The 16846-nt window shown below is 44.7% G+C and overlaps 3 protein-coding genes across 3 annotated transcripts; all 3 read left to right on the top strand.

Moving 5' to 3' along the window:
• The first annotated feature begins 4965 nt into the window (after nucleotides 1-4965).
• LOC111598696 lies at nucleotides 4966-6129 on the top strand. The gene is made up of 4 exons (XM_023314062.2): nucleotides 4966-5315; nucleotides 5379-5456; nucleotides 5511-5555; nucleotides 5611-6129. Exons 1-4 carry the CDS (start codon nucleotides 5043-5045, stop codon nucleotides 6127-6129), a joined length of 915 nt encoding a protein of 304 aa, XP_023169830.2. The 5' UTR covers nucleotides 4966-5042.
• Nucleotides 6130-6477: 348 nt separating this feature from the next.
• Nucleotides 6478-13090, top strand: LOC111598712 (probable histone-lysine N-methyltransferase CG1716). Its single transcript, XM_023314101.2, has 5 exons — nucleotides 6478-6568; nucleotides 6634-11462; nucleotides 11523-12490; nucleotides 12552-12696; nucleotides 12752-13090. The coding sequence occupies exons 2-5, from the start codon at nucleotides 6714-6716 to the stop codon at nucleotides 12911-12913; spliced, it is 6024 nt and encodes a 2007-aa protein (XP_023169869.2). The 5' UTR covers nucleotides 6478-6568; nucleotides 6634-6713; the 3' UTR covers nucleotides 12914-13090.
• A 647-nt stretch (nucleotides 13091-13737) lies between these two features.
• LOC111598718 lies at nucleotides 13738-16097 on the top strand. The gene is made up of 4 exons (XM_023314110.2): nucleotides 13738-13861; nucleotides 13951-14131; nucleotides 14357-14752; nucleotides 14814-16097. The coding sequence occupies exons 2-4, from the start codon at nucleotides 14123-14125 to the stop codon at nucleotides 15960-15962; spliced, it is 1554 nt and encodes a 517-aa protein (XP_023169878.2). The 5' UTR covers nucleotides 13738-13861; nucleotides 13951-14122; the 3' UTR covers nucleotides 15963-16097.
• Nucleotides 16098-16846: the final 749 nt, after the last annotated feature.

Here is a 16846-nt window from a genome sequence, read left to right on the forward strand (position 1 = left end):
ATATATTTATATATATATATATATTCTTGTTGAATATCCGCCTCACGATGATTACTCAAAATCACAGCTAGAGCTGCGTTCCATGATCGCTTGGCAGCTGCCTCGTGTGAACTGCTGCGCAGCCGGCAACTAATTGCAAGAGACAACAAAGAATTTGTACGCTTAAAATATTTACTGTGTGGCAGTTTATGGGTGCTTCAGAGACTAGTTGCAGCTGTGAAAGTGTGGGAGAATAGCTCAAAAAATATGCTGTAAATTTAAAATTACGAAAATTTCCTTTCAGATATTGTCATAAAATCAATAATTGAAAATTTGCTATTATCCTGAACATCTACGCATAAAATTTTAATTTTAATAGATTTTGCAAGTTGCAATCAGCTAAATGTACAGCTGCTGTTAATAAAAGCTGCTGTTAAGTCCAATAAGACTGTTAACAGAACTTAAATGCCTTCCAACCCAAAGTCTGTTATTTACAGCAGCGCTGTTAAGCCTCTGTTAGGACACAGCTAAGCAGAAGCACACAATAGAAACTAACAGAAATCTTTGCTTGGTTCTTTGAAACATATTTCAATCATTAGTTAGTTAAATGCGGGTATAAATACATATATATATATATATATATATATATATACATACAAATATATATTCGAGGCGTTGCCCAGAGAGCAGAAAGTCTTTTGTGGCTGTGCCCAAGTCAAATGGCCAAAGAAGGCGTTGAGTTGCCCTCATCATTAGAACAACATTTTTCCCAAAGCAATGCAAATATTGACGATGACGTCACAATGTCACAGCGTGTCATCAACGAGCATGCAGCCCAACCCCTAAACGAGGCGCACCCCTCGACTAGAGGCTGGCGCCAAGGACGCAGAAAAACTGCGCGAAAAAAGTGCAGCTGATTTGATTTTTTTTCTTCTCATTTGGCTGTCAGCATCGTGGGAATGTTTGAGCAGCAACCCTAGAGGCAACCCTTCGACTTGGACTTGGACACAGCTGCAACAAAACGCGAGTCCGTAGCTGGTCAAGAGGCGGCAGCAGCTGGGAGTACAGTCTTGGCTGGGATTGATGATGGCCTAGGATGATTGGCTGGAATGGCAGTCGCTGCATATGTCACTGGATACAAATGTATCTATAGCTCGAAATCAGTCCAATTAAAAATAATAAAGGCGAAACGCAGCTTGTTAGTGCGCTGTACTCGGCGACTCTCTGGCTGCCAAGATGGCAGATTGCACCCCAAAAATAAACAATAGGACTCCACTTTTTTCTCCTATTGTTGTTGTTGTTGTTGTTGTTGTTGCTGCTAGCGCTATGCGCGTGGGAAAGCGTCGTTCCATCCATAACCAGGCGACGGGGCCTGGGCACCTGCCGCGCCCCAAGCGTCATTCGACCATATTTGGTTTACATATGCCAGACTCTGCAAAAATCGTGATCAAATCAAATGCCCAGCCATAAAATTGTGGAATTCTAACAGCAATTTGAGCGCAACACGAACAAGCTATCTACAGAGGCAGCGGTGGAGGGGCTGGAGGGGGCTAGTGTAGCCTAGGCGCCTGACAATTCTATTTGGCACGAGCTCATTAAGCACCATTTATATGCAACATGAGCCATGACTGGACCAAAACTGCAGCCGACTACCGATCGCCGATCGTCGAATGTCGAATGTCGAACGTCGATTGTCGATCGTCGGACAGTCAACAGCGAAAACCTCTCCAAGCTCTCGTTGCGAGTCAATGGCTTTTGGTTGGCTTGGCCTGTTGACAAGTTGTTGACGCTGGCAAATGATTTACTGCCTCCAGTTGGCTCCCGATCAGCAACAACAACAACAACAACAACAACAACGAGCACAGCTTTCGGCCACATGCCAAATTCAACTAACAACGCACAACAAGTGCCAACACGTGGACACCCGCCTCTCTAACGTTCACGTTCTCATGATCATGCTTGATCGATAACTGCTCTTGAACGATCGCGTCTAGGGAAACTAAATAATTGCTCGAGCAGCACATACTGATAGTTCTCTAATGATCGTAAGCTAAAGAATTGTTTGATCAGTGACTGATCAGACATTGTAACCACTCTTTATCGATCAAGTCTTGTATTTATGGATAAGCTAAAAGATTAATAGATCGGCTTACATTGAAAGCACTCAAGCGAGGTTGATCGACAACTGTTTAGATATTGATAGCTCGAATTTCGAGCAGAATATGGAACGATGTTTATTGTTTTGAATCAGAAACTCTTGAATCAAAGCTGAAAGAAGAGGCGAAGTGGGCACGTCATGAATATATTAGAGCAGCCACTGCAATTAAGATCAGTTAACAGTAGTCTAGACTTGATAATTATTCATATGCGATATTGTGAACAATTGAATATTAAATTATATAGACACATTAAGCGATTAGCATACAGCACTCCACTCCTCGTCGATCGGCTGACAAAAACTGTCAACGTCGGCTGCCATCAGATTTTAATCAGTCTGCGAGAGAAGTGTGCCGGCCATATGGCTCGATGCGAATTGGAGTTGGAGTTGGAGTTGAAGTTTGGGCTCAAGGATTTTGACAGCTAAGCTGACATGGCGAAAATGCATAAGTGAGCGCAGTGGACACATTATGACGGACTGTTGTTACACGACATATGTATGCCCATGTCTAGGGGGGAGCCAGGTGAATATGCCAAAAAGCTCAAATGCAATGAAACAATCAATCAAAGCGCTGAAAAGGGGCTTGTCTAGAGCCGCAGCTAAGCAGGGGAGCAGCGTAACGGTAACGCCAAAAAGGCACAAAATCAAATTACCAGCAATGATTAATCAATCAACAGTTGTTTGCTTGCCATACAGTAAAGCCTCGGCTCAATGCGATAGCCAACACGATCTCTGCCGCTGGCCTCGATGATGGTGGGTGTGTGTGTGTGTGTTGGCCAAGTGGGTGCGTTCTCGCAGCTGGATGCCAATACTGACAATCACGATCACACACACACACACATACACATACACACCTGTGTTGTAGACACCACGTGTGCGTTCCAGGCAATTGCAAATCAATGCTTCGTTGCAGCAGGAGCTTGGCTTTGGCTGTGGCTGCGGCTTCTTCCCTAAATGGTGCGATCTTACCTGGCCAGGTCGTGCCAAAAATGGGTTTGCAACTGGAATTCGCTTTTAGTCAAACAGCCGCAGCAACAACATCTCCCAGCTGCAGCTAGCATTGAGGCGCAGGTGGCAATTGGCAAGCAGCTGGCAACTGGCAACTGGCAACACAGGCAACTTGCAACTTGCAACTGGTGTGAACAACTAGAAAGTTTTTTATTTGAGCTCGAGAGCTCGTGAGAATCAGTGCAGCATAATTTATTGGTTGCGCGACCAATTCAATTTATGGCCAACTAATGAAAATTTGACAAATAGCAAATGGCCAAGCAATTTCATTCTAGCCCAGGCCAATAGCATTCATCATGCCGTTGCGAAAACGTTTCCGCATAGAAATTGATTGACAACTCGAGGAGGAGTTGCAGCTGAAGTCACTGAGGCAAAATGGCAACGGCAGCCAAAACACGTCAATTTCGAGGCCTGCCGATTTATGGGCGCCCAGCTTCGAGCCAAGTCGTGACCCGCGTGCATTGAACTTTTTTGTTGCTGTTTTTTGTTGTCCAATCTTGTCTGGAGTATGAAACGAAACGCTTTGAAATCTGCCAGCACGAAATGCAATTTCCAAAAGAGTAGAAAAAACGTTATTGTGGGAGCTGCACATAATGAAGCCGTTGGTCATTGGGCAAAAGGTTTGGTCTGTCAATCATAATTTGTTTGCTTCTTTCTCAGTTTAATGTGTGTGCTGCACTCGTTTTCCCACATTTTATGGACGGCTGCCCCTATTGCTGGCCCTGGGAAAATCTCTGGCGTAACTGGAGGCTCGCTTGTTGCGCAACAATTACTCGGCTTTTGGTTTGCTTTCGACTGGCCTGGCCTGGCCTGGCATGTCAACGTGACCAATTGGCAGTCCAGTTGGCAGTCGCAACCCCCACGCAACCGGCGGCAACACCTTCGCTTACCTTCGCCGCAACGCTCCGCTGCACTCGACTCCTAACCGAGGTGCAAATGCAACTTGCGAGGGGTTGACTGACTTTTGAATTGTTTTACGCTTGTTTTTCGGTTTACTCGAAAACGGAACTGCGCTAGATTGGCCAAAAATGTGAACTCGTCTTCTAACCAATTTTCACACATTCTTTACGCAGGTGCTTAACAAATATTCAAGTAATATGTTAATTTTTGTATACGAAACAGCGGAAATTAAATTCAACATTTCTGACTTGCAACGCTTCATTGCACTTTAACTGGACTCTCAAAATATTATCATCTATGTAACGGCAATTAACATTCAAATGTTTTGTTAGCTGAAGGCCAGCTCAATTGTTGCTTCTAAACAACCACTAGATGGCGCCACTCCACCCAGCTGCCGCCTGCTTCACTTAACTTCAAAACAACAACGTTCTATGCGAGGTTGGCTGCGCTTAAGTGTTGAACTCAACGAACATGCTGACTTAACGAAACTTACCTACATTTAATCAATTTCGTTGCATACTTTGTGGCGCTATCAAAAGCAACCTATAAAATATATAAAGCTGAATTTGTATGTGTTAGAAATAAAAATAAAAAACGATTAAAAATTAAAATATTTAAAAAACTTATTAGTTTAATTCATTAAATTATCACTGTTTTCGGTGTTGTTAATCGATCTTACGATAAACAGCATTGGGTTTGCCTGGGATCGAATATTATTACTTTTATTAATATATTAGTTTATATGATCTATTGAATTAATTGAAATATGTATCGATAGCTAATCACATTGATTTCATTGATTCGATATTGGCACCTTGATATCGCTCGTTTTAAGAGCTGTACGGCAACGCCAGCAGCAAACAATCGATATGTCTATCGCTCAAACGAACTGGCAACGCTAGCAAACTATCGGAAATTTATTGACTGTGATGAAGCATAGAAAAATATTCTCGTATAATTTGCAATTAATAAATTATTAATCGAATTTTTGAAGATAATGTCGAAATTCAGTTTTGACATAATACCCGCAGTACCTCGCGGCGACCTTATTGGACTACAAACCGTTATATCCAAATTGGAGGACCATTTAAAGAGTACCAATGAGAAACTTGGCAACTTTAGGAAGCTAATCAGAACCGAATCGAATATTAAATCGCGCGAAATTTACTTAAACAAGGTACATGCTATGGTGAAAGAACAGCACACGATCCAAAGTCTACTGGAGAATTATAAAACAAAGTTAAAGAAGCTTGAATCTTTAAAGAAACTGGTAAGGACAGGTACTTAACAGCGCCTGATACCTTACTACAATATGTAAATCTATCTATTAAAGAAATCTGTTGAGAAGCAAATCCCGCAGCAAACAAAAAACTCAAAACTCTTCGAACTATTCCATAATTATGAGTCGAAGGTAAGTAAAATATAATTTATAGAGATTTTAATACTAAACTTATTTATATTTTAGGAAGCCAAATTTGACAATCAGAGCGAAAGGACATCCGAAACACCAGTAAGTAAAGCAGAAGCATAGAAAATATAATAATTAACAATATATGTTTTTATAGAAGCGTAAAATTGTGGATAAAGAAGAGATTGTAAACAATAAAGGCAGAAAAACCAAGCAAATTGTCATTGATAATCATGGCGAGGCAATGAAGTGCTTGAAAGCTCATGTGAAGAAGCGCATTACGGAGGAGGAACAAAAGGTTGTAGCTCCCAACATTACAAACGTAGAGCAAACGAAACATTCAGATGATGACGTTCAAATATTGGGAAAAGCGAAAGCAGAGACTGAACAAGTTGTGATATTGGATCAAGAAAAACATATAGTTAATACCGAAAAAGCTGAGGAATTGAAGCATGTAAAAGAAACGAAAGCAATGATAGAGGAAAAATCAGATTTAAGTGTCGATGTTCCCTTACCTAATGCCATAGTTATTAACAATCACAGCGAAGCGATGCAATGCTTAAAAGTCCTTCAGGAATATGCAATGCTAAATGAAAACTATCGAGCAATAGGACTTTTAATGGAAACAGAAAAGGCATTCGTAAGCCCGCCGGATGTCACAGACTTCGAGCTGTAGCAATAGTGTAATATATATATATATATATATATATATGTTTATTTATTTGTATGTGTATGTAGACTAATTAAGTCAAGTCGATTTAAGAACCGATGAACATTTGCTTGCTTGAGCAAGCAAGCATTCTGCAATCGGTTAATTGTAAATAAACTATATACATATTTTAATAACATTTTATTTACCAGAATCCAGTTTCCACTACTGAAAAAGGAGATTCGAAATGAAATCGGCAAACGCGTAGTGTAAAGAGTTTTTTGTTATTCCAATAAGAAGTGCTGTCAGCTGTTTGTCTTCCAATTGTTTATGTGCGTCAGCTGTTGTTGTGTCAGCCAAGCATTTCTGTGTGGTATTTTTTAGTATATTTTGTTATTGATGAACGGTCACCTGTATGTATCACAGCTATAAACAAATCCTGAAAATTCGACATTTCTGCAAATATGTGAGTATACATCGCAAAGTAGTCTAGAGTTGGGCGTTAATTAGCAGTATTTTTTATTTCAAAAGGAAGTAAATAGCATTGCTGTTGAATGATATAAATTCATGCTGTCAATAAGTGAAATTGAATTGATAGCAATCTTTAACGAATGGACAAATCAACAGGAGACGAAAGTGCTAAGCAGCCGGCTCTACGCAAACGAATTGGCCGGCCGCCCAAGGTCAACGCCCAAGAGTCTGAATTAATTGAGGAGATGGAATCGCCAGCCGAGGAGCGCACTTCGTCGACTTCGCCAACAAATTGCCGGCGAAGCACGCGTAAGAAAATTGTAAAGTTCGACGTGCTCGATGTACTCAACAAGAGTCGCAAAACTCACAAAATACAAATCGAGGCAAGAATTGATTCTAATGCACCAACAACAACCACAGCGTCCACAACACATTTAGCAACGAGCTCGTCTACTGTGGCAATCCCAGCAATTGAGGTCAATCGGTTGTTTACCCCACGCCCGCCTCTGCCTGCAATTTCGCCATTGCTTTCGCTGGATATGTTTACCAAGCCGAAGCCGACGCCCAGCTTGATTGTTGCCCAGGTGAGCAGTGATAAGACGCCTACTACCAGTCAGCAACAGCAGCTGCAGCAACATCAGCAGCAACAGCAGGTGCTGCGTAAACGTGGACGTCCGCGCAAAGCACAATTCACAGATAATGCAACTGAAGCTGATTGCTCTAAATTGAGCACAAACTTGGCAAGCAGCAAGGAACAAGCCCTTTCTTCAAGACGGCAATCCTCTGACTCGGATGAGTCTCTAAAGGGTTTCAACATCATTGTAGAAGATGCAACCAATGCTGAAGCAGTTTCTGAGGATAACGAAGAACTAGACGGAACCATTGAAGTAATTGAGACAGAGATTATAACCGTGGCTTCCGATGAGGATTCAGATTCACAAATTATATTTGTGGATATCGAAACGACAAAGTTGGAAACTGAAGCAGACACTGAAACTGTCGAAGAAGCCGAAAATGAAGAAATAGTTAAGTCCACTGAGCCAACTCACAACTTTAAACTAATTTTTCCCAATAAGGAGACAGATGTCGCTCAGGAAGTCACCATTGAGGAGGAAGCGCCAGCTGGGGATGTTGATGAAAAAGAACTATTAGCTGAATTGCAAAGTGATACGGAACAGCTTTGGTTTACGGAAGATGACATCGTTGAGAGAGCACAAGAAGCGCAAGATGAGAAGCCCCAAAAGCAACTAAAGACAGCAACGGAGCAAAAATCAAGCACTGAAGTAGTAGTAGCTAGTCAAGGTTTTATGGAAGACTTAATGGAAAAAGAGACTCCAGTGCAATGCAGTGTGGTAGAGACTACGCCTACTTCTGAAGCATCTAACAAGTCGTCCAAATCAGATATAATTGAAGATGCGCCACAGCTGCGGGCACAGGAGAAACTATATGAGAGTATGGATACAGAGGTAAAGATTGAGTTGCGGGAAGAAGTCAAGGAAGAACAGGAATTGTCGGAAACAAACGAAGATAAGGATAAGTTCAAGAAAGAGCTGCAACAGGAAATCAACGTAGAAGCAGAGCTCTCATTGCCAAACGCTTCAGCCAAGATAGAGAACGAAGATGCGGATAACGTTGAGGATGAACTGCAAAAGGAAGTCAACATGAATAAGGAAGTCTCGTTACCAAAGTCTTCTGCCATACACGAGTACAACCCTGAACCAAAGGCAGCTGTAGAAGCAGCAGAACAACTAGAAACTAGTGTAATTCCAGGCTCTGTAAATGAACCTGTCGAAAAGATGAAAAACGTAGAGGCCCCTTCGTCTAGTGCAATAGCCCTCTTCGAATTGGAATCTCTGAGGCGCGCTGCTAAAGCCACAGGCATTGAGTTAAAGCTTCCGATGACAATGGAGAAACTTCTAAGTGCCAATTCTGCAACAGAGTCAGCAAATGCCTACGAAGCGAAGATGGACGAAAGTAAGAAACAGCCAAGCTTAGACATAAGAGAAGCATCGCCAGTAAAGCTCGAGAAGATGGAGTTACCTGCAAAGCAACTGCAGCAGCAGCCAGATGCAGTGAAAGCCGCAGAAACAAGTACAGATCACGTAGAAGAAATAACGACAGAAACTAGAATCGATGTCGCTGAGCCACTCCCAAAGCTAAAGTCAACCAAATCCTCTTCAGAAGAGCTCAAGTCAGAATTGGGTAATGCAAAACCAACTGCTGTTGAAAAGAGGAGGACAAATGACAGTCCCATGTTAGAGAAGCCCTCAACCTCTAACGCCGCTTTCGTAGAGTGCGATGCACTCTTTAAGGTCTTGGACAAAGCGCAAGCACAGATGCGCTATGAAGAGAAGGCCAGAAAGAAGTCTAAGCTGGCCACCAAGAAGCAGTCAACCGAACACTTGCCGGAACGCTCCACGCCACAGTCTCGTGCGAAAAAGCAGCCGGCAAAGGAAGGCAGCCGCCGCAACACAATTTGCGAGGAGCGTCACGAGGACGTGCAGTTGCCTTTGGGCAGTAAACGTCGCAACTCTGTGCATCCCTTCAAGTCAACGTTGAGTCCAGAGCGAGCTACGGACTCAGAACAGAAGCCAAGCAGCAGCAGTAGCAGAAAGAAATCAGCTCAAAGGAAGCCAACACGCAAGGCAACAAGAACAAAGCAAATGCCCAGCAGTCAGGATTCGCTGGATTCCAGTTCGAGCTCCTCAACAAGAGCTGGCGAGTTGCCTAGTCGCAGCTTGCCGACGCCCACTTCCGAGCTAGAGGCATCCAACCCACTACACGACATAGCCAAATTCATAGAGGATGGCGTCAAGCTGCTTGAACGCGACTACAAAGTGGAGGATGAGCAGCAGCAGCAGCAACAGCAGCAACAGCATTCACAGGAGGAGGCAACTGAAGATGAGTTAGCACAGCGTGTGGCTAATCTGGAAACACCAGCCAATACGCCAGCTCCATCACCTGTTGGCAGCACAGATGATCTGTCCGCGGGTGTGCGACGCTCGCATCGCATCAAGCAGAAGCCGCAAGGTGCCAAAGCGAGCTTAGGTCGTGGTAGCAGCACCCAAACGCCCACTATTAGCATGGAGCAACAGCTAAGTGAGCTTGCCCACATTGATGCCATCAATGAGCAGTTCCTGCGCCAGGAGGGCCTCAACACATTCCAAACCCTGCGGGACAATTACTATCGTTGCGCGCGCCAGGTGAGCAAAGAGAATGCGGAAATGCAATGCGATTGCTTTGTCACCGGCGACGAGGAGGGACAGGGGCAACTGCGCTGCGGCGATGGCTGCATCAATCGCATGCTTATGATCGAGTGTGGTCCGCTGTGCACTTATGGTGATCGCTGCACGAATAAACGATTCCAGCAGCATCAGGGCTGGCCCTGTCGAGTCTTTCGCACGGAGAAGAAGGGCTGCGGTATCACAGCCGAGTTGCAAATACAACCTGGGGAGTTCATCATGGAGTATGTGGGTGAGGTGATCGACAGCGAGGAGTTCGAACGTCGCCAGCATCTCTACTCGGAAGATCGCAATCGGCACTATTACTTCATGGCGCTGCGTGGCGAGGCAATCATCGATGCGACTACGAAGGGCAACATCTCTCGCTACATCAATCACAGCTGCGATCCAAACGCGGAGACACAAAAGTGGACGGTCAATGGAGAGCTGCGCATTGGCTTCTTTAGTGTGAAGACCATCATGCCTGGCGAGGAAATCACATTCGATTATCAGTATCAACGCTATGGACGCGATGCTCAGCGCTGCTATTGCGAGTCGGCCAATTGTCGCGGCTGGATTGGCAACGAGCCGGAATCAGATGAAGGCGAGCAGCTCGATTCGGAGACCGAAAGTGAGCCCGAGTCACTAATAGAGGAGCTGCGTCCAGAGCAGGAGCCAAAGGTCAAAACGCCCAGAAGTAAATCTAAAAAGCAACTTAAACTGCCAACGGCACGAAAACAGCGCAAAGAACAGCCCAAGCCTAAGGATCGCGAATACAAGGCTGGCCGCTGGCTGCGTCCTACGGGCGGCGTTGGAGGCGAGAAGTCAGCAACGCGTAAACTCGATCAGCTTGAAGATACAGATGTGCTCGAACAGTTGACGCTGCTCAGTCGAAGTGGACTCAAGAATCAGCTCGACACATTGCGCCTATCGCGTTGTATGGTGCGTGCCAAGCTGCTGCAGAGTCGCCTTCAGCTGCTGGGCGTGCTAACGCGTGGCGAGCTGCCATGTCGTCGGCTCTTCCTCGACTACCACGGGCTGCGCCTGCTGCACGCCTGGATCAGCGAGAGCGGCAATGATAAGCAGCTTCGTCTTGCGCTGCTTGAGTCACTCGAATCGCTGCCCATACCGAACAGAACGATGCTCAATGACAGTCGCATCTATCAGAGCGTGCAGCTATGGGGTAACCAGTTAGCTCAGCCAGCAGAGGCAGCATCGGAGCCAGCACAACCGCAAACGGACGAGGAGGAGTCAGTGCGCCAACGCATTGGCGCCCTGCTACAAAAGTGGAATGGCCTGCCCGAAATCTTTCGCATACCCAAACGTGAACGCATCGAACAGATGAAGGAGCACGAACGGGAGGCAGATCGCCAACAACATCTGCCCACTGCGCTAGGGGACAGTAACAGCGCCTCCTCCGTGCTAAGCACCGATCGTTATAGACAAGATAGATTTAGGCGCGACACGAGCAGCCGGTATGAGAAGTCCAAGCCGCCAACTCGAATGAGCGGCAACAATACCATCTGCACAATCACCACACAGCCCAAAGAATGGCCAGGCTCCACGGAGAGCAGCAGCGGCATCAAGCCTGAGAGCCGACGGCGTTCGGAGTTTGATCCGCGCCGAACTATATCCAAGGAGCTGCGGCGATCGCTATTTGAGAGAAAGGTAAGATGAGCGCAAGATTTCAAATAGAGACTTTACTTTAAGTTCTTCATATCTATTCAGGTGGCCCAGGATGAGGCGGAAAAGCGTGTTGGCAGCGAGGATTGGCGAGAGCACGAGCTGCGCTGCGAATACTTTGGGGCAGATTTGAACACAGATCCAAAGCTGCTGCCATTTTACCATAACACGGAGACCAATGAATGGTTCAACTGCGAGGATGCGCTTGTGCCCGTGCCATTACGTTGCGGCGACATCGCAGAGCCACCCTCGCCGGAACATGAGGACGATGTGGAGTATAAGCTGCCTGCTGGCGTAGACCCGTTGCCGCCCTCTTGGCACTGGAGCTTGACACCCGAAGGCGACATCTACTATTACAATCTGCGTGATCGTATTCCACAATGGGAGCCACCGAACGCTGAACAGCGCTTGCAACAGCTGGTAGAGGCTTCACCAGAAAAGGATCTGGTGCCGGATGAGGCAGCCAATTCGGCTGATTTGATTAATATTGATATCGACTATGTGGGCAGCCTGAGTGCCAAATCTCTGGCCCAGTATATTGAGGTAAAGATACGCGAACGACGCGAAATGCGGCGCAGTCGCCTCGTCTCTGTGCGCGTTATAAGTCCACGGCGCGAGGAAGATCGCCTCTACAACCAGCTGGAGTCACGTAAATACAAGGAGAACAAAGAAAAGATACGCCGACGAAAGGAAATTTATCGACGTACACGCAACGAGACAAATACTATTCAACCACCGCCTGGAGAGTCCACCGATTCGTTACCCATTCATGGGTATCTGTACTCTTCGGATGAGGATGGAATCATAGAAAACGAAACCAGTGTACCGCTACTTGATGCTACTGTTGATGGCGACAAGGAATTGCCGGAATCACAAAGTCGTCGTCGCCAATTGCGTTCAACATCGCCATCATCCACCAGTGCCACAGAAGCCACAGAGCCGTTGCCAAGCGCCAAACGCAAGCTACTCCTGACAGAGAGCCAAAAGAAGCATAGGGACAGCAAGCGCAAGACGTAAGCAATCCCTTGAGCCACTGAACTATTTTATGCTAACATTCTCTACGAATCTTTCTAGTTTGACAATTGGACGCGATGCCAGCGATAAGTTTCACTTTGAGATTAGCGGCCATGTGGCCGAGTTTTTGCGTCCCTATCGCCAGGACACTTGCCAGCTGGGCCGTATTACAAGCGATGAAGACTACAAGTTCCTAATTAAGCGAGTAAGTGTGATAGATTCAACTAGTTTTGAGTACATCTAATGGAGTATTCTCGCAGCTGAGCCACCACATAACCACCAAGGAGATGCGCTACTGTGACATGACCGGCAATCCGTTGGCCTGCACTGAATCGGTTAAACACAAGTCCTATGATTTCATCAAACAATATATGCGCAAAAAGGGGCCCGTCTACAAGAAGCCTGTCGATAAGCCCGACTAATCAATAGATTTTCCATACAACACTATTTTCCTTAAAGCTTTTGGCTTCTAAATAATAACATAAGCAATATATAGATATCAGTTGTAGTTATTTTACTCTTACCTCATTTTAGGTAAAGCAACTTTCTGTTTTTAAGTACTTATGCATAAAATGTAATCGAATACATAATTTTTTTTTGTTATGTGCCAAAACTAATAAATTCTGCCAATTAAAGTTCATTCAGGTATTTAATGGAATTTGTTTAAGTTGTTCTGAATGTTGGCAAATTTGGGCAATACTCGCTAGATGCTTGGTATAATTTTCATATGGCATAATTATTCTTTATATTTAATTTCATATCAATTCTATATTTCTATATTTTTATTCAGTTGAATACATATATATTTAATAAAATTTCTGATCTTATATACTCCATATATAATAATGTCAATTGGCCCAGGATATTTGATTATATTTAGCACTTGCTGAACGAATAACTTATATATGGAATTAAAATCAATTGTCAATTCGATTACGCACTTTCTTTAATCATTCTTGCAAGCAAACAAAAAATAATTTAAATGCATTTGTTTAAATAAATTCAGACTTGCGCTCTCTGTCGCCCCCATTCGCAGCTCGTTTGCTCTGCTTACACACTAAAAATAGCAACAAAAGCAAACAGGCACACACACATGGACGGGCACGTGCGTATAACGGCACACATTCACGATCACAGAGCGATAGAGAGTGGCAGAGAGAACAAGAGAAAACAGAGTAGAGCGCTCTCTCACTCTCCGTAAACAAGTTTGTAAAACTCGCCAAACCTGATTTTCCAGCCGTCTCAGAGAGATTGCAAAGCGCGTCAGTTGCAACAAATTGCTGCTACGCTCCACACGTTGCGAGCGGAACGCTATTTACTGGATGGTTGCCGTGTGCCTAAAAACCTGCTGTAGATTTCAATAATACCAGGTGAGCGTAGGGCTTATCTAAAAGCAATTTGTTAAGCACGCCAATTGCTGTAGTATAAATGAAATTTAATTGCTTTTTTTTTCGTTCAGGCGTTGCCGTATCAGCGTGCGCTCGATTGCGTTAAAGAAGAGCGTGATACTGAGAAGAACCCAGAGCTAGAACGAGAGCGAGAGTGAGAGCGGCAACGGGAGAGTAAGAGTGCGAGCGTATGAGAGTTTCCGTTATCTGTTGCTGTGTGCGTGAGCGTACGGAACTGAGCAAATGTCTGACGTAAGTAAAAACAAAAAGCAGTTCATCAATTTGTGGGATGGTAATTTCATACTAGAGCAACTAGTAGACAAATTTAGCTGATCAGGTTTAACTGGAAAAGCGTTGAAAGGTTTGCATTGTCTCTGAGTTGAAGCTAAATTAAATACAGGTTTCGTACTTTAGTTAACATGAGATAGCATTAAATGAATTTGAAATTTTCATTAGCATCATTGGTTTTACTTACAGGACGAAGCCAGTTCATTTGGAGCTGGCTCCCAGCGTATACGTAACGTGTTGACCCTAGAGGAGCGTGTGGAGGTCATACGTCAATATGATATCATGCCCATGTACAGCAAGCTGGCCAAGAACTTCAACTGCAGCTGGGAGCAGATCAAGAACATTGTCTCCAATCGAGAGCCCATTATGGAGTTCTATGAAGCGACGCGCCACAACAACAAACAGCCGAATTCCAAGTTAGAGGAGCTGCGCAGGCGCAAAATCAATTTCCTGGGCCATTGCCTATATGAGTATATACAACGTGCTCAGTTCTACCTGCGCGTAGACATCAACGAGGAGCTAATCCGCACCAAGGCTTTAGATTTCCAGACTTTAATGGGCATTGACAACTTTGTGCCCAATAAGGTAAGCTCTCGAATGATTGCTGCTGAACTTCATTAATCTCTCCTTCTCGATCTTTATTAAGTCTTGGATCAATCACTTCAAGGCGGCCTACAACATCACGCTCTCCAATCGTCAGATAACGATGACGCGCAAGCCACCTCGTTCTCTGGATCTGCGAGATATAATGTCTTACTGTGGCAAGAATATACCCACATCGGACAGCAGCAAGTTACCGGATTTACCTGCTCCAGCTCATGTTGTGGCATTCAGCACGCAGCCAGCTGCTACGCCGTTGCAGGTAAGCGTGCCAGCCACAACTGGCCGGGCGGCATTGCTGTCTCCCAGAAAGCCCGTAGACATACGTTCCTTGTATCGCACCAAGACTCTGGTTGCGGCGTCCACTCAGAACCAGGCCACATTGGATGAGCTGCAGCTGCGACGCAAGCGCAAAATTAACTTTTTGGAGAAGGCGCTGTTCGAGTACATTTCGCGTTCGCAATTCCATCACAAAAACAAGGGTCGCCTCGATGTGGACCATCTGCGCGAGGTGGCTGTCAATTTACGCGACATACTCAAGATCGAGAACTTCTTTCCGGATCGCACGTGGTTCAATCACTTCAAGAGCCACTACAACTTCAGCTTCTCACAGGGCGTTCACTACGGCATGATGCTGCGTCGTGTGCCGCTCTCCCTGGATCTGCGTGACATAGTCAGCTACTGTGGCAGGCATGAGCAGCGTGAGCAGTCGATGGGCAACATCACACTGACACCCAAGGAACCAGAGTCAGCTCGCTTTGTGCATGTGCCACTGGCGGAGTCCAAGCCGGCGGAACCAGCCAAAGAAACAAACACAGCAATTGAGGAAGACGATGATTGCGTGGCCATTGATGAACCGCCTGAGCTAATCGAAATCAAGGATGATGACGAGGAGCCAGATAAAGCTGAGCTCAAGCGCCAAGCTGCAGAAGATTCCGTACCTAGTCTACCTCTAAAGATACAAAAGATTGAGTCCTTGAATCCCAGTGCGCACAGTCCGGGTCACTATTCCGAGGATAGCGCCGATGCTGAGCCATTGCCGCATCGCGTGAACAACTACAAAGATGCACTGCGTCTGCTGAAGCCACTCGAGGAGTTTGCGCTGCTGGAGGAGAACTATCGTGCCATTGGCCTGCTCACTCAGCTCGAGAAGATCTTCGAGGGGGCGGTCAATCAGTCCCAGATCGACAAATAGAGTTTCCATACATAACTAAAACTTGAACCAAAAAATCATAATGCTGGCCTAGTTATATATAATAGATGTACATATATAGTATATATAATAAGCTTAATTACAGTGTATTAAGAGCTTTGCTCACTAAAACTTGAGAACATGAAACATAAAATTGTTATAAAAAGAAAGTTTTGAATTTTGAAATTCGAATAGTTGCGATAAACAGAGAGTTACGAGGGTAGTCTGATATATATCTTAATTTAAATAAATTACATTTCTTAGACTGCTCTCGCAAATACTTCATTATAAAATGTTACTTAGGTCATTGGAAAAGTGATATTTTGGGCAATAACCGGTTGGGCTCATAACCGGTTTGAAATATTTTGGCAGCTTGCTTTATAGTTGCGTTCTAATTCTCATCGAATCTGGTTTCAGTCAGATAACATCTATATTCGATTGATTAATAGTCTCTTTAATGGCTTTGCCTGAGCGAAGGTCAAACTATTTGAAATCAGTGAAGTGTGTCTTAAATCTAACATTCTAGCTGAGTAGTCAACCTATGTACCTGTGTATACCTGTATACAAATTTGTAATTGTCAGGCATAAGTTCATAAGGGAAGAAATAAATACATATGTGTATATATATATTTATATATAGATACTATATAGACCAGTCAGATTATAGCTACTCGAATGTCTCGTCACGCGGCCCTGTGCCACATTCGTTCACCAAGGTGCAATGCACATGCTGCTCGGGTTACATAAACCGTTTGGCCCTTTACGTACGAAACATACAATCAGCGTTTAAACTTTACGTTCGTCCTGTAAAACTTTACGCGTCCTGGCCATTCGTAGATGGGAGCTGAAAATGACCTGCAGTAGCAACGGGCGGGGCACTGGGCGGC

This window comes from Drosophila hydei, unplaced genomic scaffold (genome assembly GCF_003285905.1).
Source record: "Drosophila hydei strain 15085-1641.00,03,60 unplaced genomic scaffold, DhydRS2 tig00008135-arrow-pilon, whole genome shotgun sequence".
NCBI classification, from domain to species: Eukaryota; Metazoa; Arthropoda; class Insecta; order Diptera; family Drosophilidae; genus Drosophila; species Drosophila hydei.

Bases quoted from the DNA above. Each gene is read 5' to 3' on its own strand.
- LOC111598696 (XM_023314062.2), top strand. From the start codon at position 5,043: ATGTCGAAATTCAGTTTTGACATAATACCCGCAGTACCTCGCGGCGAC. The intron at 5,316-5,378 runs GTAAGGACAGGT...TATCTATTAAAG, and splicing joins TTGAATCTTTAAAGAAACTG to AAATCTGTTGAGAAGCAAAT. The intron at 5,556-5,610 runs GTAAGTAAAGCA...ATGTTTTTATAG, and splicing joins AAAGGACATCCGAAACACCA to AAGCGTAAAATTGTGGATAA.
- LOC111598712 (XM_023314101.2), top strand. From the start codon at position 6,714: ATGGACAAATCAACAGGAGACGAAAGTGCTAAGCAGCCGGCTCTACGC. The intron at 12,491-12,551 runs GTAAGCAATCCC...GAATCTTTCTAG, and splicing joins AGGGACAGCAAGCGCAAGAC to TTTGACAATTGGACGCGATG. The intron at 12,697-12,751 runs GTAAGTGTGATA...GTATTCTCGCAG, and splicing joins ACAAGTTCCTAATTAAGCGA to CTGAGCCACCACATAACCAC.
- LOC111598718 (XM_023314110.2), top strand. The intron at 14,753-14,813 runs GTAAGCTCTCGA...ATCTTTATTAAG, and splicing joins ACAACTTTGTGCCCAATAAG to TCTTGGATCAATCACTTCAA.